Source organism: Balaenoptera borealis (genome assembly GCF_965194805.1).
Source record: "Balaenoptera borealis genome assembly, chromosome: 18".
Taxonomy (NCBI): domain Eukaryota; kingdom Metazoa; phylum Chordata; class Mammalia; order Artiodactyla; family Balaenopteridae; genus Balaenoptera; species Balaenoptera borealis.
This window is the reverse complement of record NC_138877.1, coordinates 6,192,714-6,216,789: the sequence shown is the minus strand read 5'-3', so window position 1 is coordinate 6,216,789 and position 24,076 is coordinate 6,192,714. Positions and strand designations below refer to the sequence as shown.

Genomic DNA, 24,076 nt, shown 5'->3' with positions numbered 1-24,076 from the left:
TCTCAAGGGGACATTTGGCAGTGTCTGGAGACATTTTTGGTTGTCACAACTGGGGGGAGGGGTAGAGGGTACTACCCCCATCTAGTGGGTAGAGGCCAGGGATGCTGTGAAACAGCCCACAATGCACAGGACAGTCCCCACAAGAAGAATTATTTAGCCCAAAATGTCAGTAGTGAGGAAGTTGAGGAACTGGTCTAAATGCAGGTGGAAAGAGTCCCTCTCTGGCCTTCAGTGAGTCCCGGCACCTGGGCAGTGCCTGGCCAAGCAGAGCCGACCCGTTACTGACTCTGAACAACTGACTCCAGGGAGTCCTGGAGGTATTTGCATCTGTGCCTGTTCTCCAGCCCTGCAGTGGTAGATTTGGGTAGCAGCCTGTGTGAGTGGTCGCTTTCCAGCTTTCAGAAAATAATTCCGCACTATGCCCCGGGCACAGCTATAGGCATGACAAGTGACAACAACAGCAGTGTTGTTAGTTAGCATTTATTGAAACTCGGCAGACCTTGTGCTTAGCAATTTATGTGAATTCTATGCTTTAATATTGCACGACAACCCAACAAAGGAACTATTAACACAATCCCCATTTACAGATGAAGAAACTGAGGCTTAGGAAGAACCAGTGGTTTGCCCGAGATTACCCAGCTTGTAAGTAAATGGTGGAAATGGGTTGCAAAGCCGGTCACTTGGATTCTAGCATCCAAACTCCTACCCACTAAACCACAGAGAAAAGAAAGATGGTGTCCCTGAAATAAACTCAGGGGTCTGTATGTGGATTAGTCACACTCAATGATAATTTCCAGGAAATCTCATCCTGATAAGATAACTCAGTTTGATTTTAATTTCACATTTTGCCTTGCAAATCCCAAATTCCAGCTCAAAATAGGGTGGTTAGACTGAACTCTGTCTCCCCAAATAAGAAGCTCCATTTCCTCAGACGCGCCTGCCTTGGTCCCAGCCCAGGCAGCAGAGTCGGTCTGGACCGACAGAGACTGCAAAGTGAGGACTAAAGAGTGTTGGGACGCAAAAGCCGGTAGCCGCCCCTGCAGGCGGCGGCTGGATGCCGAGAGCCCCCACGCGCCGAAGCCGCGTCCACGCTTCGCAGTCACCGCCTTGGTAACCACTGGGACCGCCGTAAGGAGGCTGCGTTTTTTCCCCAACGCTCACCAGGAAAGCCCACCAGAAAGCGAAGAAGCTGGTTTTCTGGGAGCGGGACGGGGAAGTGAAGTCTTGGGTAGAGAAAGATGAGAGGGAGAAAAGCGCGCTCCCAGGAGAACTGGAGCCGCGTGGACACGGCGCACAGCAGCGGATCTGCGGCTTCTGCGAGCAGCTGGGACAGGAGGGGCCACTGCATAGGATGGCAATACTGAAGGAGTCGGGGGTAGCTTGGGGGGGGGGGCGGATCCAACCTCTTCACAACGCTCCAAGCCCAGTTTCCGGCTGCCTCAGTAAGGCACCTCTCCACCCCGCCCCATGCCAACCCACCACCCGCCCGCCCCCCCAGCTCGAGCCCATCTCCGAAACTGCATTTCTGGTCCAGGGGTGTGTCACCGAGAGCCAGCGGGAGCCTGTCTCAGGTGCACCCCCCGACCCCCATAATCCAGGAAAGGTGCTGGCTCAAAGCGAGACCTTCGGATCCACCATAGACCTGTCCCCTGGGGGCCCTGCTGCTGCCGGGTCCCAAACCTCAAAAGTACACTGGTGGGTAGCGCTGGCGCTAAAGGATGCGAAAGTTCACTACCGAAGGGCTCTTAGAGCAGCGGGTTAGCCGCCCCAAACTCGGAAAGCGTCAGAATCACTGATTATAACACATTCGTTGGTATTCTATTCAGGGTATGCCTTAAAGCACTCCGGCTTCGGCTTCGACTCGTATTGGCACAATGGCCCCTCCTGGGAGGGCGGAGAACTGGTCTCCCGTGAGACTGGGGTTCAGACTGATGGGGATGGGGGTCAGAGGGAGGGTGCCAAGGGCGCGCGTGACAGGCTTTCATCTGCCTGGGGCACAACCCATGCGTCTGCTCCAGGGGGAACCAGGAGTGGCCTCTCCGTGGGGAGCCAGATCGCGCCCACCTTTATTCTAGCGGAACTGGAGAGAGAACCCCGCACTCAAATGACCCCGCATGTGTTGAGCAACCCCAACTGGAGCGCCTTTCTCGCCGAAAGGACACGTGTGTTTCCTCTGCCTAAATACTCGGAGTCCGGCGCTCCCCAGGGTGTGCGTGGGGTGGGTGTGCGTGGGGTGTGTGTATGTGTGTGTGGCGGAGAGCTATCTGGAAGGAAAAGAAGTGACCCAGGCCCCTAGGACGTGGAATGGGGGGCTTGGGGAGGTCGTGAGAATCCGGATCCGCTGTTTCACGTATCCGATCTCCTGAGCAGCAGAAACACCCGCTCCGGTGGCCGTGCGCCCTCCGCCTCCGCGGAACCCGCGCACCGCCTGCGTCTCTTCCTCCACGTGCGAGTAAAACCCCCAGCGTATCTCCAGAGGAGGGCTGGGGGGTGGATTATAGGTCGTAGGGGGCTGTGGGATTGTAACAAGAATCCGTGAGAACGTAACGTCTCGGAGCCACCAGCTCCGGCTACGGAGGACCCCTCGCGGGAACCCCGGCGCCGGATCTTTCTGGGTCCCCGTAATCGCGGCCAGCGGTCTGGGAGTAGGGACCCCGCTAATGGAGTTTGCCTTAAAGCAAAGCGAGCGGGTCTTTCCAAGAGGAGGCCGCACCATTTCGCTGGGAATTTGTCCCTAACAAATACGATAGATTAAAATAAATAGATTGATAACAATAACAAGTTATCCATCCGAGCTCAGCAAAGGGCTGAGTTCAGCGGCTCGCGCGGGAGTGGTCGCTGACCTTGGAGATGGCGGTCGGGACAGCCAAACCAAGGGGGCTGGAGGTGGGGCCGGATCCCAGGTGGGACGGGGGCGCTGCAGGGGTCAGAACTACAGGCACAGCACGGGGAGCGCCCGTCTTCCCCTCCGGACAGGGCTCTGCTCTCTCCTGCAGGGGTGCACCTTGCCCGAGTCAGACAGGAGACCCGGGAGCGCACCCGGTCGGTGGGCGCCGAAGGCGGAGTCTCGGGGGCTGAGGGTGCAGAGAGGGGTTGACGAGCTGCAAGGCGAGGAGCGGAGCTGGACTCCGCCACCCAGCCCCGTCCGGCCCCAGCGGGAAGCCCCAACCTGGCTTGGGATCCCGAGCCACGTGGATTTCTAAGAAAAAAAAAAAGTTTATTTAAACTTTTGTACATAAATAAATAAATAAATATCTTCTGGTATTACAGAGACCTTACAGTTACAAGCTAGGCTGGGGCAGGGCTGGGGTCTGGGAGAAGAGGGGTCGTCAGAGGCCGAGAGCCGGCCTCGGGGGGAATGCAGAGCGTCGCCGAAACAAAGTGAATCGGTTTCCCCAACGCGAATACCACGGGCGGCAATTTGGCGCGTGGGAGAGGAGCCATGGGCACAGCAAGGTCTGATGGAGGGACGACTGAACTTCGAGGAGGCTCCTCGAGGAGCGGAAGAGAAAGGAAAAGAAAAACAAAACCCAGAAGTTCATAAATGTGTCTCGGGGGGTGGGAGCGTGGATAAATCACCGCAGGAAAGAGGTGGGGAGGGAAAGACGTAAAAAGGGGAGGGGGGAGCGAATGGGCACCCGAGGGGTCAAAGGCCGAGCTTGACCCAGGGTGGAGGAAGCGAGGAAGCCTGGGCCAGTCCGGAGAGGGCGGGCGGGGAGGCGCCGGCGGCCAGCAGGGCGCTGGGCCGGGCCGCTGCGCTGCGTGGCTGAGAAGGACTCGCGCGCGTGCAGTGTGTGCACAGCTCGGAGTCCGCTTTGGACGGCCGCGGGCCCTGGGGTAGGGATACCAGGGTCGGGTGTGCCAAGCTCTCGGCGCTTCCCAGGGCCGGGGACCTCCGCAAAGCCGTGCCAAATCCGTGCGTGGCCGCCATTTGGCAGTGGGTGCCTGGGAAACAGTGCTGCGTCCCAGGACCAGTCTTTGAGCCGCGGGGAGTGTCTGGGATGGGCGACCTGGGGAGGCGTGCGCCTAGGGAGTGACCGTGAGATCCCGGTCGTCTTTCCCCGATGAGGATGGCGACATGGGCAATTCGTCGTCATCCTCGGAACACTTGGCTGAGGAGAGCGACGCGCACTTGCAGCCTTGCGGTGCGCCCCCGCCGGCACCCGCACTCCCGCCGCCGCCGCCGCGGTGGTTGCTGCCTTTGCCCTCCTTCTTGTGCTTCACCCGGCGGTTCTGGAACCAGATCTTCACCTGCTTCTCGGACAGATTCAGGTAGGTCGCGATCTCGATGCGGCGCAGGCGGGACAGGTACATGTTCGAGGCGAACTCGCGCTCCAGCTCTAGCAGCTGCGTGCTGGTGAACGCGGTGCGCATCCTCTTGCTGCTGGGCAGCGGGTTCGAGCTGTTGTCTGGAGTGGGTAGGGGTGCAGACACGGAAGCGATCAGACCCTTGCGCTGTGGGCCCGATCCTCCGGTAGGCCGCCGTCAGAATCCCGGGACTTTGGTCTCTCACCCACCTCTTTGCCCCGAACACAATGCACAGCGGCGTAACCGCGGGCTCCTCCTCGCCAAGCCTCGGGACCCTGGTACTCCCGGAGTCACGCGGCCCCCGCGCTCCCTTCTGGAGCGCCCTGAGCCCCAGCCCTCGTTTCGTCCTGGGAGCCCCCGCCAGGGCCTGGACCTTCTGCCTCACCCTCCCTCCCCGTGTCCTGTCCCGTCCCTCCAGCCGCACGCCACCCAGAGTGTCCACTCAGGGGCCCGAAATGACCCTCATCGCCCGCAGAACGCCCAGGGTCCTCGTCCCCCATGCCCGCCTAGCCAGCTTTCGTCTGCCCGGTCCCGTCCCTCCCCCGCCCCACCTCCCCACTCCCCGCCTTACCCAAGGAGATGCAGTGGAACTGCCTGGGGTCGGGCAGCGGATAGGAGGTCTGGTAGAGCGCGGCGGCGGCAGCGGCGGCCGCGGGGCCGTGAGCGACCCCGGGCGACACGGCCGAGTGCTGGCGGCCCAGGGGCGCGTGGCAGTACTGCGAGCCGAAGGACGGGAAGGACGCCTTGAGCAGAGGCAGCGCGGGCGGCCCGGGGGGCCCGTGCAGCTGCGAGGCGGTGACGCAGAGCGGGCACACGCACAGCAGCCCGGCCTTGCGCGCGTGGCAGGCGCCGGGCGAGAGGCCGTGCAGGGCGTGCGGCGGCGGCACCGCGTAGGGAAAGAGCGGCGGCGGGCTGCCCTCCGGCGCCTTCTTCTCGCCGGCCTCGCGCAGCACCAGCGAGTCCACGAGGAAGGAGCGCGGCATGGCCCCGGTGCGCGCTCGCCCCGCCGCCAGCCCGCTCCCGGCGCCCCGCGGACCTCGGGGCTCCCCACGCACTTCCCCGGGCCGCGGCCGCGCGCAGCTGCCTCTTCCGGGGAGGCCGGAGGCGCCGCTGAAGCCGGGGCTGGAGGCGCCGCCGCTGCTGCCGCGGGCGCCGCCCAGAGAGCGCGGGGTGCTGGCCAGCGCTAGTGGTGCTGAAAGGCGCCGGCGGCGCCGCTTAAATAGGACTATTGCCATGTGATGGGCTACGCCAGGAGCGGCCGGGGCCTCTCAATAGGGTTTTTGTGCCTTTTCTCTTGGCATTCACTCTGCACGCTTCCTCATTATTTCACTTGTTAACTAAATGAACTGCATAATGTACTCCATTCTTGTCAACCCCACCCAAGCCGTAACAGGCGCCCTCGCCCCCTCCTCTCCCCTTTGCGGGTTTATTTTCTCATTCTCCTGCGATTTAATATTCTTTTCTTTCTCTTTATTCCTTACTCCCCTTTGGCTTTGCATTGGCGATCGGCCCGTTTATCTTATTGATTTCGCACCCCCCAGTGCCTCGCTTCCACAGATCCCCATGGGCGCACACCCCCATCTTCTCTGCGCACTCGGTCCCCGTCCCCCTCCTTCTCTCATTTCCCCCTCGCCCCCCAAGATCAGGCTGCCTCCACTTAGTCTCCTCAGCTCGGCGTTGTGCACCCCGCGAGCGTCCCCACAGCCGGCCTCCGATTTCCACCTGTGGAATCGCTCTCATCTTCCTGTGTCGGAAGCAGAAGGACCAGGGCTCCTGCAGGAGTGGCACCGCTGGGCAGAGAGGAGAAGGGCTCGGTATTTCTTATCCAGCACTAGCCCCATCGCTGTCCCTGTTTTCTCTGAGTTTCTCAAATAGTCTTAACTTCGATGCTGCCTATAACGTCCAGTCTTTGTTGGGGAGATGCTAGTCAACGACGTGGCCGTGGATGTAAAGAGGAATCACCCGCTGAGAATCGCGGACAGAGAGGCAGGGAATGGGAGGAAAGACTGGCCGGTGAAGATGTAGATCTCACACCCCACCAGACATGGAGAGTGTGGGCGCTCTCTCCGCCGGCGCACACCCCAACAGACCCGCGGGTGCGCTCCGATATCACTGCCTTCCCGAAGTTCACCCTGGAGGAGCGGTGCGAGGGGCAGTTGTATTCCCAGCTTCTGCTGCCTTCGCCCACCCGGGCGGAGCTCCCCTCTCCCCAAGACCTGCTCCTGTCGTGTCACTCTCTTCTTTCTGGTCACACAATGGTTAAACAACTTCAAACGCCTGGCCTTGTGTACACAGCTTCAGCTTTTAAAATCGTCCTCTGGGCTCAAAGCTGCTTCGTGCAGGAGCTTTTTCCATACAATGGGAAATTAGCATAAACATTTTGAATGTACAGCCTGAGACTTTTCAAGGAAGACGTTTACTTTCGATTTTATTGGAACCAAGTCACTGCAGTCACCTGCTCTGAGCCCTGAAAGGAATTGTGAGAGATGGAGGGGGAAGCTTTCCGGCCGGGGGAGTCAGTGCACGGGAGTAAGATGGCCCCAAATCGAAGCATTTGCACGGTTTTCATCATTGATGACATCTCTGCAATAACAACAGCAACAAATTATAGCTGATTAAAAAGCAAAGAGAATTTATGTGAGAGAAAATAACGGATTCCATAAAAGAGAGAGGGGCAATGGGGAAAATAACCTGGATGGAGGGCCTGTCATCTAGCAGGAGGAGTAAGGGCTCAATGCTTCCTCGATTGTTTTGCCCCGGGGGGCTGGCGGGTTCCACTGCTGCCCTCAACGCCAAGGTCTCCTCCCCAAGGCTCCCCGTTCTAAGTGGGTGTTTGCAAACAAGCCAGGGTGCATCAGTGTAGCCTAATGCCGGTTCTAATTGCTCTCTGGGAAATGTGGGCTGGCCTGGACCCCGGAGACTGGGCCCAGAGCAGGACCAAGGCCGGGAGAGGGGCTCCCTGTTGGGCAGAGGCAGGTGGGAGAGGCGCAGGGTGCAGGCAGGACCCGCAGGGTGGCAGAGGCAGCCGCTGTGCCCTGGGGGCCGGCGCCCGCAAACGGTCAGTGCAGAACTCTCCAGGGAGCCACAGCCCGCAGCCGGGGAAGAAGGGGTTAAGAGCCCCTGAATTCGAGCAAGGCCAAAGCTACTGGGAAAGAATATCTAGGGGGGGAAAATAACCAGTTTTTTTTTTTTTTCCCCTCCAGCCTCTGGACCTTATTGAATGTCATTGAAGAAAGTTTTGAATGCCAGATAAAGAGAGGCGAATTAAAGTGTGTGACAGCAGAGGATAAGCAAACACAAAGAGAACTCTGTCACACTTTGGGGCAAAATCCGTGGGCTTTTTACCAAGTCTCTTCGCTATGATTGAATTAAGTAATAGGAAAACATTTTCTTTCAGTTTAGAGCCATTAGACAAAAACTTCAAAGCGAATAACACTTTTTAATGTGCGGCCCACAATGGATTGGGTTTTGTGTTGAAATGTTTAAAAGGTTTGTGTGCAACTCGGCGCGGGAGAGACCCGGGCCCAAGCAAAACAGCATCCCTGAGGGGGTTTCGGGGAAGCCTGGAAAGAGGGCACACTTCATCCTCAATCTCTAAGTCGGGCGGCTTGTGGCCGGAAAGGGGGCTCCCTGCTTGGCGGTCCTGGGCCGCCGGCTGCGCCCCAGGAGTTGGATAATTTCAGGAAAAAAGTTCTGCGCCCGCCCCCGCCCCCAGAAGGCCAGCTCTGCGGGCCGGGCAGGAACCGAGGGGCTGGGTGCGGCCCGGAGAGGGTGCCCAGCGCCCTTCGGCCCCGAGGCCTCTGCCGCCGCCTGGCTTCTGGCCGCTGCCCTCGGAGCCGGGCTGGGGGTCGGGGGTCCCCCGCTCCCCGGGTGCACACGGGCGGCCGCGCGGCTTTCCAGCTCCCGGAGCCTCCCAGGGCTGGCTTCTGCGGGGTTAGAACTTTCCTCGCACGAGCAAACGCCCCCAGGGCGGTGCAGGGGTGGAAGGAGGCGGCGGGATTAGCCTGACCGCCCGGGACCGGCGCCCGGGGGAGCCCCTCGGCCTGGTGGGCCGTGCTCTGCCCCCGAGCTGGTTTTCAAGTGTCCATCAGGGACAGTTCAACATGGAATAACTTTCTGTTGTCCCAGTCTTTTCTTCTCTCAGCCTACCTCCTTTCCTGTTGGTATGGAGAACACGCCATTTTTCTCCGGGAAATGCAGCTCTAATATATTTGCAGCAAAAACTGCACAAATTGGGGGTGGGCTGGGGAGGGTCCTTGTTCCCTTATCTCATTCGCAGATTTCTTCAAATGTCATCTTCCTTCTCAGGAAGGCCAACGACCCTACTTGAAAATATCACCCCTCTTTCCCCAATCCTCCCCACAGGGTTCCTTGCTTTATAAACACCTTCTAACTCTGTGTCCTTTACTCAGTTTTTCTGCTCCCTGCGCCCGCCTCCCCACTGAAATGTATGCCCCACTGAGGACTAGCGTGTTTGTCTATCTTGTGCATTACTGTTTCCCAACTCAGAACAGTTACTGGCACATAGTACATACTCAGCCTATATTTGCTGGATAAAAAAATGAATGAAAGTGGCCTGACTCAGGAGGTAGTGTGGGGAAGAGAAGTTCCTGGTCTGCCTGCTTAGTGCACCTAGACACTTAGGAGCATGGCAGGGGTAACTGACCTGCAGGGACCGTCTGACCCTCTCCCAGCCACCACACCCTCCCCTGGGCTCGAACAGACAGGAGCTCAATGAATTTGTTGAGTAAATGGCAAATCTGGAGGCAACATGGCTTCATAGAGGCAAGGTGGTCCCATGCAAGGCAATCTGGTGTCCTGCTCTGGAGAAGTTGGATGAACCCACAGGTAGCTGAAGGCTAGGGTGTCATCTGGGTTCTTCATGGTGTATGGGAGAAAAGATTGCTTAGAGAGAGATGTGGGGTGTGCTCTGGAATTATCAGTGACCGTTTCTGTGCTTTCTGGCTGAAGGCAATGGAGTGGGAATCCTCATGGGTGAGAGAGGGGCTGGTCCCTTGGCTAGGCCGGTGGTGACTCAGACCACTCTGCCAGGAGTGGGCATACCGCTCAGTGGAGCAGAGCGGCTGGAGAGCCCCTGACCTACCAAGGAATGCTGAGGGCCTCTGGGAGGCAGGAGTGGGGGGCGCCCACTACAGGGGTGAGGGGAGGTGCCTGGACACAGGTGTGATATGGAAGCGGAGGCCAAGCCATGAAGGGCCACGCTAACAGCTCTGTACTTGATCCTCCTCAGAAAACTTTAAGCAGGGGTAGTAACAGAGTCAGATCTGAACTTGAGACATACAACTGGCAGCAGTAGGAGGTCCTGTTGATGGGGACAGAGAAAAGCCAGAGCAGGGTCCGACAGAGTCGGCTTACAAATGAATGTTTATTGAACTATTGAATGAACAGAGGGAGGGAAACAAACAAGGAGAAAATTGTGTCAGTTCAAGTGATGGGTAATGACCACCTGAACTGGGGTGGGGTTAGGAAAGAATTTGAAGGGGGAATGGGTAAGGTCAAGTAAGGTTGTGTGTGTGTGTGTGTGTGTGTGTGTGTGTGTGTGTGTGTGTTGGAGGGGAAGGGCATGAGAGAGGAAGTCACACACACCTGTGGCCACTTGGTCCAAGGGGATGGGAGGGTGGTGATGCCACAGGCAGAGACAGGGATCGTCAGAGCAGGGCCCACTTCTGCTCATGAAGCTGCAACATGATGTCATATTTGGACATGTTGCATTTTCGTCCTTAACCTCAGTGGCTTCTGCTGATGTCCCATGGTGAAAATGTGAGTCTAAAGTTGGGTAGAGAGATCAGAGATGGAAAGAGAGATTTGGGACTTACGTATACAGAAATGGTAGCTTTCGTCTTAGGATGGAAGAGCTTGGGGGTGGGGGAGTATAGAGAAAAAACAAGATTGTAGTTGTATTCCTGGGAACACCCATATTTAATGAGACCCGTGAAAGGAGGGCTCCTTGAAAGTCAGAGAAGAATTTTCGGCATCCATCTTAGACCAGGAAATAATCCTTAAGATAGAAGCTTCATGCTGGGAATAACAGAGCAGAAAGATGACAAGAACCAGGGTCCCTGAAGATCAAGGAGCTGCTCCACTCATTTTTTGTGAGTGGAAGATAAATGTTTATCTTTTAAACTATTATTTGAATTTTCTACTACACGTGGCTATATTCAATCATAGCTAATATGGTCCCTAACCCCTGACCCAGCCAGATGATAAGAATCAAGCCAAAGGAAGGAATCAGTGGGAATCATGTCATAGCAGCTGGAGGTCCTCTTGTTTTTTTCCCAACTACCTTACAAGGCCATCAGGGCAGGGATAGACTTAATACTGGTGTCACCAACCTTTGTCACAGCACTTGGCACGTTAGATATATTGAATAAATGTTTAATGTGGGTGCTAATGGCAATAAAGGAGCTATCCTTTCTTTGCACCTATTCAGTGTATCACAGCTGCATCTTGACGAGCATCACAAGATTTCAGAAGCTCTTGGTACTTTAGCTTTCTTACAGTAGAATGAGAATGATACCTCACCTTCCTTATAAGGATTAAAGATGATGTACGTGCATCCTGAATGCAACCAGGCTTTCCGGTCAGTGGGTGCAGGTGAGGGCAATCATACCAATAATCAGAGCTTCTATTTGAACCTTGTGGGGCCTCTGGCCTCCTTCTCCCATACGATTTTCTGGAAGGCCTTCCTGGGCTGCCTTACAAGTACCCACAGGCCAGTCTGTTAGCTGGCACCTACCCTGACGCCCGCCCTGTGCTTCCCCTCCAGACAGTTTTTTCCTTATCCACACGCCCAGCCTGGGATAGATTGGCTGTCTTCTTCCACATCTTGCCCCAGGACCACTGTGTAGCCCTCATGCCTCGTAAAGCCCTAAGCACGCTGTCCAAGACAGTCAGTAAATTTCCTTCCCCTGTGTTTTCCTTCCCGAGCGACAGGCTGCAGGAACGCTTAGTGAGGCCCTCCCTTGGCATGGATTGTCCGGCCCAAGTAATTCACCCTAAACCTTTTCCTTTTCTCTTCCCCCTTGACATCAATGGAAGCAAAGGTGATTTCTGCGGGAAGGAGGGTATTCTCCTACTCGGGAACCTGGAAGGTGAGCCTGGAACGTCTTACTAAGGATTTCAGTAGGAAGTGTTTGCAGATTTTAAGAAGAAGAAAACATGGAGGGTTTGAAACAGGCAGAACCAGTCTCACCTCAAGTAGTTTTCCGTAGATGAACAGACCCCTTACCTTTAAGCATGGCCTTTAGCATCAGCCCCCGTCCCCCTCTGGGGACCACAGTGACTCCTGAGTCACGAGGCTGGACTCGATTGTCTGTGGCCTAGAGTCACATGCCCATCAGGAAACTTGGCTTTGAGACCTTCCAAAGGTGTAGATGTTTCTTTCCTGTGTGTCTTCCTTTCTCTGCCGGCAGGAGCCCGCAGCTCCGTGATCAGCCAGGTGGCAGCATAAAGCAATAAACCCACTGACGGTGGAGCCCTCCTGCTGCTGCTCAGTTCCCTCCACACGCCCTCCTCTTTCCCCATTTTCACCAGAGCAAACCCAGAAGACATCCGCGCCTCCAGCCTCCCATCCTCTGAAAGCCTTTGGCTCAGAAACACCCAAGAAAGCAAAGCTAAGCCACTGCAAGGGAAAGAGCAGAGGACTTGTCTACAGCTGACGTTCTGTGGTGTGCCATACGGAGCAGAGCAGACTGCTTTAAAAAGTCCTGGGGACTCTGTGACCATCACCCCAAACCACACCCCCAACCAACACAGCCAAGCTCCCGTTTTGTTCAGCAAAGTGCTTGGCTAGCAATGTCTCGGAGGCACAGTGAGCGGGTGATCGATGCTGGCCGTGTGCTCATTACATTTTGGAAGGGAGGAAGGGGTTGGGGGAGGGGAGGGGTTCCCAGAAAAGGAGGGGTGCTGGAGACCTTGATTCTTGCGGGGGCTGCTCTAGGATTTTCGCGGTGATGCCCTTACCCCTGGCAGGGAGCTGGGTATTCCCACCCCTGATGGACCGCCAGTGGATTCTGGGGCCGTGCTGTCTTGCGGTCACGTGTGGTTCCAAAGGATAACGTCCTCACCATTTGGCTAGTGTTCCTCATCCTCCAGAGCCCCGGTTCTTCATTCCCACAAAGAACGTCGCATCTTGAGTAACTGTACAGATCTCTGTGTCATTCTGGAGTACCAGGCTAATGTCTCCAGTACGGCAGGCCCTTGTAAAAAGAAAGAAAATTAAAGTTAGACTCGACAGAGAATTGTTTATTAGTGGATCTGCTCTGCGTGGGCTCTGGGCCTCAGAGAGAAGTCCTGTTTCCAGCTAACAATGTAGAGTTTGTGAATAAACTGAATCCCTAAGAAAAGTCACTTTCTTTTCCTTCTCCAGCTCTTAAGTGGCGGCTGATACCATGGGGCAGTTCCTATCAGCAGATGCCTTAGAGCTAAGCCTAGCTGGTTCTATCCTGGGATAACAAGAAGACAACCGCTTCTATCTTGTCGGCTTTGTGCAGCAGACACAAACACTTCAATAAGCTTTTGTGACTCATTAAGGATCAAAGCACAAATTGGGAACAACCTGAGCGGTCTCTCCAATTTACCGTCTTGTCTTAGGACCTTGTAAGTAAGTCTCTTGACCTTGTAGGAGCGTCACTGCCACAACCGAACTATGGCACTGACTCCAATTCATAATGCATGTGGCCCCTGTATGGGGTACAGACGCTGCCTTACTTGTCCTCACCCCAACCAAAGGTATCAGTAATGGGGCAGCTTCTTAGATTATCCATCCCAACTTTCCCGTGTCCTTTTCTTCATTTCTTGATTCTCTGATGGGTGCAAAAGTTAGCAGGACTGAGTTCTGTGGGAAATAGCTTCATCGAGCTGGCTTCAGAGGGAGGGGCTGTTGATTTGTTTAACACAAGCACTTCAGGAAGACGATGGTGGAAAAGGATGCTCCCCTGGGAATATTTCTTTAGGTGGCAGTTGGTTTACGAGAGGATAATTTCTCAAGTATTTAAAAATCAAGTCAAATGGATTACTAACCAAAAACTACCCCAAACTACAGTATGTGACTACTAAAATAAAGATTTTATATTCCTAATCAGTAGTTCATTTATTGTTAAAATATGTTGTAATTCTATTTCATGACAGAGAGTCTGAAGGGTCAAGCTTTCTCTGGAGCTTCTTAATCCTTTGTTGAGATGGATTTATAGAATGGCATTGAGTTTAATTAAATCAATTGGCCAGAATTTGACTTACTATGTGCCTGGCACATGTACTAATTTATTTAATCAATAAAATGAACTACAAGTTGGAAATTTAAAATATGCATTTTATTGGTCAGCTATTATGGTTTGGGATGGTTCGAACTCCCTACTTGACTGGGAGTTCGTACACTTGAGAAACACATGAGACAGGTACTAATTTCTATTTCACAAGTGTAGACACTGAGGCATAGAGAAGTAACTGGCCAAGTAGGCAGGGACTCAGCTAAAATCTTGGATGATAGTGGTGGTTATTACTAAGATGAAGGAAAGAATGGATAATGGGGGAAATCAGTAATTTCTGCCACATTGGTTCTAATCCATTGAACAAATATTCATTAGGTTCCTGCTTTATGCAGGATAACATAGATGTAAGAGAGAGGCCTCTGAAGACACCCTGGTTGTGATCTAGGTGAGTTGATGAATTCTCTGAGCCTCTGTTGCCACATGTATAAAGTATGGAGCTTCACAGAATTGTTGGGAGACTGAAATGGGTTAAAAGACCCCTAGAGCATTTAATACTGCATCTGTCACATAGCAGGTACTCAATAAATGTTAGCTATTATCATATGCACAGATCACATGAGCAATTTCATGCAAATGCCAGAACCCAGCCACCTGCATTGCATAGGAAGGGTGTGTCCCCTGCCAGCCCCTGAGCAGAATAGCACCGTGCAGCGTGGAGAAATCATAAGGCAGTTCTGAGAGATGCCCTTCCAGAAGTTCCTACACAGGACGGGGATGGACATTTTGGGTCACCATTAGAGAGCGGATCAGGGTAGAGGGTCCCAGACACTGAACAGAAAAGCTTGTTGGGAGTGACTGAGTCAGCCAGAACCCCCATTCCAGGAAGAACCCCTAGGCCATGACTTAGGCTAAAGACATGAATGTTTCCTTACTTTCCATCCCCTGTGAGATGCGGTGCAGGTATGAAAACAGCTTTGTGACTGTTGCACATGGCATTGAGATCAGGCTTCGCCCTGATCCAGCCAAGATGTGACCAGCCCGTGTGAGAGAGGCTGGGAAAACTCTCTTGCATCACAGAGAAATTCGGGGAAAATGTAATTTGAAAAAAACAAAACAAAACAAGAGCTCTAATTGGTGAGGCTGGGGTTCCAGTAATAAGTATGCTTGCTTCTTTCCATAGTTGTAGTAGGTAAAGACTCAAAAAAGCTTTCTTTTTGGAGAATATATGATATTTTGATGGAAGAGGAGAAAAATAATGAAGATTTTTCACCCTCCTCTTGTCTCTGCTTTATTCTTCCTTTCTTCACTCTCTTTCTTTTCCTTTACTAATTGTTATCACCACCACCACCATCATCATCACCACCTTCAGCGTCATCAGAAGTCTCTAGTCAGAGGCATAGGAGCTTTGGTGAATAATGAGCTTTAGTCTCTACTTATTTTAGTTAGTACCGGAAACAGAAACCATTCCAGCTCTTTTAAGCAGTAAAGGAAGGATTCATGCAGGAAATTTAGTGCTTAAAGAACTCTTGGAAGTAATGGGGAAATAGACTCCAGGCTGGGCCTTCAGGAAATTCAATAACATCTAACTCGCCTGCCACAATCAAGAAAGAGGAACGTCAGGAGGCCGTCACAGGCACAGCTGAGCTCAGAAATCAGTCATAGCTGTGACCTGGGGCTAGGGATTTGCTAGTTTTATGATTTCCTTTGGACACTATGAAGCTAGTGGTTGGACACTGGGATGCGGCTGTAGAAAACCCCAAATCTCCACGACCATCTTTGCCAGAAGCAACAGCTGGCAGCAGGAAGATGGCCTTGCTGGGAGATGATTTTCCATGAGTCTCTTGTGTCTGCACATCTCGCAGATGTACTGACGGCTTTGTTCTAGACTATCTTTCCAAGGATGCTTGCATAGCAAATAGCCTTGGATTCAGAGATCCAGAGCAAGGCTAGGCATGCCTACTGTACATTATAAAAGATTTGGGTTCTCTAAGCTCAAAGTTCCTCTCCTTTAACATAACCCACTGCATGTGCGGGTGTCGTGTGACCCTCCTCACATTGCCCCGTGGGAGTTGGGGTTTGAGGAAGCAGCACAAGGAAATGCTGATATTCTGGCTACTGCTATTTCTGTGAGTCATGAAATCCTTTGTCTCTGACCCAGGAATCTCCTGTCTTCTACCAGCATTTATGTTACTGTGGCCGACTAACCTGTTAGCTTTTGCATGTAGAGCAAAACCTCAGACCCTTCACAGTTCTTGAGATGCCTCGCCTCACTTCTGTCCTCCAAATAGTGAAGAAATACGTTTAGTTGTTGGAACCTTACGTATAACCTGAACTTTAGTGGCGAGAGGGTCTGAGACGCATAGGTTTAACTTTCCATACTCTGCAGTACAGAAAAGTACCATACGTACCATACTTTGCTCTGGGGGTCTGTCATCCAGTTGGGATTTATAACTGTTACCGCTTACTGGGCTCCCACATCGTCTGGGAACTGTGACAGGCGGGTTCCATAAATTACTGTGAATGCTGACAACAGCCCTACAAGATAAGTGTTATTTCATTCCTCTTCCTTATGGAGAAACTTCCACAAGCATTCAGTGACTGCCCAGGGCCATGCAGCTCTGAGTTTCAGCGTCAGATTCAGGCTGGGGTTGGCTGGCTTCAGATGTTCCTCTATATGCCAGCCCCACACAGCACAGGGTGGTATGTGCCAGTGCAGTCCTAGTGGGTTTTAGTTCTGGAAGCATTCAGAGAAGAGTTCTTGTGGCCCTGGGGCTGAGAAGAAGCGTGTCTTTGAGGAGGGGAGGCTTGACTTCGTCGTTCAGGAGGGGTAGGAGTTAGATTAATGGCCTGCCAGTGGGTGGATGAGATGGGGAAGAGAGAGGAGCTGGAAAGGACAGTGTGAGAAGATGCACAGGAGTATATATGTCGGGGATATAATGAATTTTATGGGGCTGGAGGGATAGTAGAGGGAGAGCTTGTTGGAGGGTCTGGTGTGTAAAGAATGTTGAATCTCAGAATAAGACTTGGTCCTACAGATGGTGGTAGGAATACAAAATTGCCATTACACGTCTCCCATTACCTTCTTTACCCCACTGACTGGCTTTTCTTTTCTTTTTTAAAATTATTTTCTTTTTAAAAAAAGTTATTTATTTTATTTTTGGCTGCGTTGGGTCTTTGTTGCTCCACGTGGGCTTTCTCTAGTTGCGGCGAGCAGGGGCTACTCTTCGTTGCGGCTTCTCATTGCAGTGGCCTCTCTTGTTGCGGAGCACAGGCTCCAGACGCGCAGGCTCAGTAGCTGTGGCGCACGGGCTTAGCTGCTCTGGGCATGTGGGATCTTCCCGGACCAGGGCTCGAACCCGCGTCCCCTGCATTGGCAGGCGGATTCTTACCACTGCGCCGCCAGGGAAGCCCTGACTTGCTTTTCAGCCCAGATAATTCCTGGGGAAAAGAGTAGCTCATCGTTTCCCTAAGCTGGGGAGTGCTGGCAGAGGAAATGGCTGTCAGTCCACCACTTGCTGCAGCCTGTCTCTGAAGGCCAGGGAGAGAGCGTCTTCCCCAAACTGTCCCTCGCAGGACCAGCAGAAGAAAGGCGTTAGCATAAAATGGAGAGAGAGCATGGGACGGAGCTCCCATTAGCAGACAATATTGCTTTGATTGCAGACAACACACATGAATTGAATTGATAAAGGAATCTTCCCATCAAAGCCAGAAATGAGTGGAAATTAACTTTAACAAAGTAAGCAACTGTGCTCAAGAGACAGAAGAATCCCACCGCATACTTGGTACGTGTCAGAGGCGTAGAGGAGCAGTGTTCAGGCCCATCAGCGTACGCGGGAGTGATTAATACACACTTACGTGGACATTCATCTGCCAGGCGACTGACAAAGCCCCACAATGATGGGGAGAAGGGGCATTTCTTCTTGATAGATGTATCTGAAATGCTCATTTACTCCTTTTTGATGGATTTAAATGTCCAGGTATTCTCTCTCCATAGAAATTGATTCAGAAATGGTGCTGGGTTAAAAATAAGGGCTAGAGATTTAACTACATCTCTGTGGCAGAAAATGTATTCCTCCTAGTCATCAATGCATAGATTGAAACGTGCTGGAGTTTAATGCAGGTTTGCGAGGTGGTGAGGGTAGGGAGGGCTACTTTTTTTTTTTTTTTTTTTAAGTATAAAGTGAGATAGACGGATACAAAATCACTCTGCCTGAGATTCTGTAAATAATGTTGGAGACTACTAACCAAATACTAGCCTTTTTCTCCCTGGTCTGAAACAGTTTAGCAATTATCTATGGTGAAAAGATCTCAAAGAATAGGTTTACATTTGCACTTGCTAAGACTTGTACTGGATCTGAATTTTCCACTGGAGGAGGCATGGATGTGGCCACGGAAGCCTGATGAACTTGGTCCCCAGAGGCGGGAAGCTCATTCATTCTGGCCCCCATCCCCTCTCCCCAGTTAACAAGGCAGAGTTTGGTTTGTTAGGTTGAATTATCCAACATTGGGCCCACTGTCCCCTTGGGTGTGAAGCCCAGCCCAGCAGGCTGCTGGCATTCCACCTACAATCCTCCTGTGTCTGCTCGGGTGGACCCCAGGGGAGTGTGTGTCGTGGCCCAGGCAAGTGGGGAGTGAGTCTTGTTTGTGCGTGGTGTGGTGGTACAAAAGGTACTGCCAGGTACAAACTTCCCTGGGAGACAGGGTTTGTCTCCATCACTCTACAGACTCTCTAAGGCAAGAAAAGTCTGGTTTGGGGATTCTATACAGGGCGATTGTAGTTGATCTGAACAATACCGTTCCCAGAGACAAATACCATGAATCGTTTCATGAATCTTCTAGTAAAATACAGGAGATGCTCTTGGAGGTCTGAAGACTGTTTCTGAGAATGTATACCAGGGCACAGAAGGAGAACGCACGCCCCTGCCAGCCCTGCTCTGTCCCCATAGGGGCTGAACAGACTGTCATGGACAAGACAGTCTTCCTTAGGCCTCCGACTCTGAAAGAGTCAGAGGGCTTGATAACCTGAGGAATGCTCTCCAGGGCTCTGGAGGGTGACACTGTACCCATTAGGAATTCTCCCAGCTACAAATGACAAAATATCTGACCAACAATGTTTTCAACACATAGGACATTATTTTTTCATAAAAACAATGTGTGGAGCAGCTATGCAATAACACTCTTAGGGGACCCAGGATTTTCTTTTTTTTAATTTATTTATTTTATTATTTTTATTTTTTATTTTTGGCTGCGTTAGGTCTTCGTTGCTATGTACGGTCTTTCTCTAGTTGCGGCGAGCGGGGGCTATACTCTTCGTTGCGGTGTGTGGGCGTCTCATCGCGGTGGCTTCTCTTGTTGCAGAGCACGGGCTCTAGGCGCGCGGGCTTCAGTAGTTGTGGCACGCAGGCTCAGTAGTTGTGGCTCGCGGGCTCTAGAGCACAGGCTCAGTAGTTGTGGCTCATGGGCTTAGTTGCTCCGCGGCATGTGGGATCTTCCCAGACCAGGGCTCGAACCCATGTCCCCTGCATTGGCAGGCAGATTCTTAACCACTGTGCCACCAGGGCAACCCTGACCCAGGGTTTTTTATCTTTCTCTTTCCTCTCCAGCATCCGCAGTCTGTTTCCTTTCGTCTTCACGTTTGTCCCTCATGGTGGCAGAGGCTGCACTCCATACCTCATCACATTCCAGGCAGGGAGGAGTAGAAGGGGACGGACAAAGCGGGGGGGGTGGGGGGGCACTGGCTTTTCGTCAGGAACCAAAGCTTCCTGGGAGCTCCACCTTGATTTCTGTGACATGCCACCCTCACTGGAAGGGAGCCAGGGAATGGGGACTGGGGTGGGGATCAGGTCAGCCAACCACTGGTGTCCACCACGAGTACTGAGACCACACGAGAGAATGAGGAGGGCACCTCTGGGATGGAAACTGTGGTCAGGGGTGTCTTAGTCGCTCGGGTTGCTACAACAGACACCATAGACTGGGGGATTAACACGAATTTATTTTCTCACAGTCCTGGAGGCTGGAAGTCCAAGGTCAGGGTGCCAGCAGGGTTGGGTTCTTGGTGAGGGCTCTCTTCCTGGTTTGCAGACAGCCGTCTTCTCATTGGGTCCTCACATGGCGTGGAGCAGAGAGAGAAAGCAAGTTCTCTGTGTCTCTTCTTATGACGGCACTAATCCTACCATGAAGTCTCCTCTCTCACGACCTAATGACCGCCCAGAGGCCCTGCCTCCTAATACCATCGCATTAGAGGTTAGGGTTTCAAAGTGTGAATTTTGGGGGGACATAAACATTCAGTCCATAGCAGGGATGATGAGAATTGTAAAGTGGGTTTTTAAGCGAGGTTGACTCAAGATTTGCCACCTGAGAATCCTGAAACCCTGCAGCCTGCCAGGCTCAACTTTTCCTTTACTACTTGGTTGAAATAGTTTGACTCTCACCCCATCCCAGGAACCACGGGAAGTCCAATGCCTTCCCAAGACTTCTGGGGATCCCTGCGGCCTGCTTCCACTGGAGCCCCCCCTTCTCTCCCTGCAGAATGTCCCCTCAGGCTCCACTCTGTCCTTCCTTCTTCTGTTCCCAAGGCCTCGTTAACACAGGGCTCTTGCATGCCGTGATGTTTTCTTTTTCATGCAGATCTTTCACTCACTTTAGTTAGCTGGTGTTTAATTTAATCAACTTCTGCACTAAGGAAAAAAACAGTATTTAGGACAAAATCTTTCTCAGACTGGTGAGTCTGCATTTTTAAAGAACATTCTCTAAAAGATGATTTACCTTTTTTCATCTGTAATCTAATTCTCAAGGACTTTTCAGAGCAGAGTCTTCTTTTTCACCTTGAGATAATTTTTCCTTTTCTTATAGAGTTGTTAGGCTGATGTTTTTGATTGTGAACTAAATACATAAGTGAGCACTAATTAGTGCCTTTGAGGTCATTCATTTCCAAAGGCCTAATAGTCATATTTCTTTAAAAGAGAAATAAAACTGAAGGTTTTTTTTTTTCCTGCCACCCATCAGAAATATGAAAACCATTTCTATTTTCTTTAGTGACAGCTAAGGGCAAAGACCACAGATTAACCTCCCTCCATTAGGGCACAATCAATAGAGATTTGGAGTTTTCCCCCCAAGTCTAGACTCCTGTTTGGGAACAAATGTGAGAACGAGGCCCATTTCCTGCAAAGGCCAGAGGACAAAGGGACCTGCAGATCGCCATCCATGTGACTCCGGGAACTGCCAGGCCTGGAGCTCAGATCTTGGACTCTCATAGGACAGGAGGCAGTGATGGATGGGGTTCCAGTTTGAAGGTCTGAGCTGCCATGAATGAGGCAGGCCTGCTGTGCCTGCCTGGGGCCGAGTTTTTCCAGCAGTCACTTTACAGCTCACTGTGAAGCCCTGTGCCGTTTCTGCTGCCAGTGACACCGGCTGTTGGGTCAGCACAGGCCACCTCCTCTGAGCAGGCTGAACTGGCGGGGGGGGCCAGGCAGCCGGAGGAATTAGGCCGTCAGGGATTTGGTAAGGCTCCTGGGTGAGGAGGGGACATCAAACTGCTTCCCTTTTGTGGAGGTTCCTCCAAGGCAGCTGGAAACTCATCTCAGGCAGCTGGCAATACAATCCTGAATGCTGTCACTTCCGCCTCCTCCCGGGCAGTCCCAGCTTCAGCCGAGCCCCTCAAAAGAGGGGACTTGAAGTTGAAAGCATGAGGCTACCCTTAGGGGCGGTTAAAAAGTCACTCACGTCTAGGCTAAAGAACCTAAGTTTGATCATCCTAGACTGTAGTCCTCTGGGGTGGCATGAGGGAGGTGTCTTCCAGCCCCAGGAGCCATAAAGAGGCAGGTGCTTCTCCCAAGGGGTGCTTGGGGGGACGGACCGCAGACGCGTGCGCGCCCCCGGAGGACGCCGCAAGGACGCAGCTCTGCCCAGGGCTCAGGCACTCTAGTAAACAGATCATCTCCAAGACTTCCTTAGGACAGAATTTTGTATTCAGGAAGGGCTTCCTTGGGCTCTCATTTACCTTGAGTGTCTGGGGCACCCGTGTGGCACCAAGATCTGACTATAACAATGCTTCCAACAAGCGCAGTAATGATCGCTGATTCCACCCAACCCAAGAAAAGAACAAAGGAGGAGGCCACACGCAAATCAAAGCAGCTTCCCATCATCCTGAACATGCAGACGCCCAGAAATACACACGTGATGGACCCGCTGGGTTTACGACTTCCGATGCCTTTCTCCCTCCCTCTAACCTGCAGCCTCTCTGACATCTTCTAAACCCTCCACCGCTCGTACCCACAGCCCCGCGAGACAAGACTGCGCCACCCCAGGGCGTCCTTGTGGAGGAGACGGAAGGGCAGGCACAGAGGTCTGGGTCCTGGAGTGGGAACCCTGGGAAGGGAAGGGAAGGGCGCCTGCCAGCACGTGGGTGCACCCCTGCGGGTCCCTTTGTGCCCTCTCGGCCACCTTGCTGTCACTAAAAAGGAGAAGGGGCACCAGCGTTGCAGGACGAGGTGGAGCCAGTGGCTGCGGCCTGGGGCCTGTGACAGAATAAGACCCGGGCAGCCCCGAGGTGGCGGGAAGAGGGCACGTGCTCACGAGTGCCGGCCATTGGCAGGGCTGTGTGCCAGGCCGCTGTCCCACATTGTCACCTGTGCACCTCCAAATAGCTCCATCAGCTAAGCTATGATTTCTGCTTTGGAGATAAGGAAACCGAGAAATTGTCCAGGGTCCCGCATAAGTGGCTGGGAAAATGTCTCTACCTGTCCTGAGGTTCTGGGATCTTCCTCCTGCTCTAGGGGGACGTGGGGTGCACTGCCAGCCCCCCACCTGCCCAACACAGGCTCCCCGCTCGGGGACCCTCACCAGCAGCCGCAGGGGCTGAGCCCTGACCCCCTCAATAGGCTGCCCTATGGGATCGGAGTGGCGGGGCCAAGCCCCTCTGTGCTCAGCAGTGGACTCTGGGCGGGAGGCAGTGTACCCACGCGACTCCAGGCCTGCCACCCGCTTGGGGCTTCTCTTCTTCTCCAGAACAGTAACAGTGGTGTGAAAATGCTGGGACCATAGAGAGGGCTCTGCCTGGACTTGGGGGAGTGGGGTAGGGCAGCAGCCCTGGAGAGTGGTCTGCCTCCAAAACCAAAAAACACACAACGTGGTTAAACCGTCCACGTTTCTCACGCAAGTTTGGTCTCTAACCCTGCCGTGAAGTGCGTCTCCCGAGGAGGATGAGTACACACCCCTTCCTCTCCTCACACACTCACAGACGCACGCGCGCGCACGCTGCTCTGTCTTTGGCCATTCCTTTCTGCCCGAAATGCAATTCTTCCCGAATTGATTTCTCTTCCCACTCCTGGCCAGAGATCTTTCTAGAACACAAAACTGACCATGCCACTCCCTTCTTTGAAACCCTTCAGTGACCCCCTCTTTGCTCTCAGGATTACATCCAGTCTGCATCCTACCAGACGGGCCCTTCATAAAGACATGTATTGTCCCGTGGAGGCACCACCAGCCACATGTGGCTTTGGAGCGCTTCCAATGCATGGTCAGTGCAAAATACCCACCAAATTTTGAAGACTTAGAAAAATAATATAAAATATCTCACTAATATTTTCTTACATGTTGAAATGTTGACATTTTTTACATGTTGAAATATTTAGGACTCAAAAGTGTATATTATTAACATTAATTTCACCAGTTTCTTTTTACTTTTTTAATATGGATACTATAAAATTCAAAATTACATATGCGGTTCAAATTGTATTTCGATGGGGCAGGGCCGACCTAAACCCTATTTATCTCTTTGGCCTCGACTTTCCCCTGGCCTCACCCGGGTACTGCAGTCCTACAGAACTCCCCACATCTCCCCAGAGTCCAGGCTGTTTCTGCTCTGTGCCCTCGCTCATGCACCCGCTCTGCTCCAGATGCCTCCCCAGCAGTGTCCACCAGAACCACAGATCCCATGGCCCAAACCTCAGCTCAAGAATCAGCTCCCCTGACAAGGACTCCATACCCTCTTTTGGCCTCCCCTGTTCCATGCAGGGCTTCCTGCTTCTCTTACCCATATGCAAGGCTCCGTATCACCCAGGTGGTCATCCAGGCAAATCCAAGTCCGTGTGGCCAAGGGGTCTGGAGAACCTGGGACTGGACCCAGCTGCCCGTGCTCTCCAGAGGGCTCCAGGCTGGTGAGTGGACGTGGTACAAGGTCAAGATGGGAAGACTGATCGACTCCCCCAAGGTGATCATCACCCCCGACCAGCCTACCAGTGACCAGGGGCTGGTTCTCTGCCTTCCAGGAGCAGAACTTTCATTTTCCTTCAGAGCTCATTAAACTTGGGAGTTCTGACTCACCTCACCAAAGCTCACAACGGGCTGATGCATAAAGGCAGAATACCCGCTTACTAATTCACAGCAGAAACATAGTGGTCTAGTTGGCCAGATCAATGCATGGTTTCATATTAGATGAGCTAAGCAAAAAGTCAGAATTACCAGTATTCACGTCAGGAGGTTGCTTGGTGAGCTTGGAATGGGAGCAGAGGGAGTTGCTTAGATGAGTTCAATAATAG

At 52.8% G+C, this 24,076-nt stretch overlaps 1 protein-coding gene across 1 annotated transcript; it reads right to left on the bottom strand.

Moving 5' to 3' along the window:
• Nucleotides 1-1,610: 1,610 nt before the first annotated feature.
• GSX1 (GS homeobox 1) lies at nucleotides 1,611-5,291 on the bottom strand (the record flags this gene model as incomplete). The annotated part of the gene is made up of 2 exons (XM_082365007.1): nucleotides 1,611-4,409; nucleotides 4,880-5,291. The coding sequence occupies 2 exons, from the start codon at nucleotides 5,289-5,291 to the stop codon at nucleotides 4,027-4,029; spliced, it is 795 nt and encodes a 264-aa protein (XP_082221133.1). The 3' UTR covers nucleotides 1,611-4,026.
• Nucleotides 5,292-24,076: the final 18,785 nt, after the last annotated feature.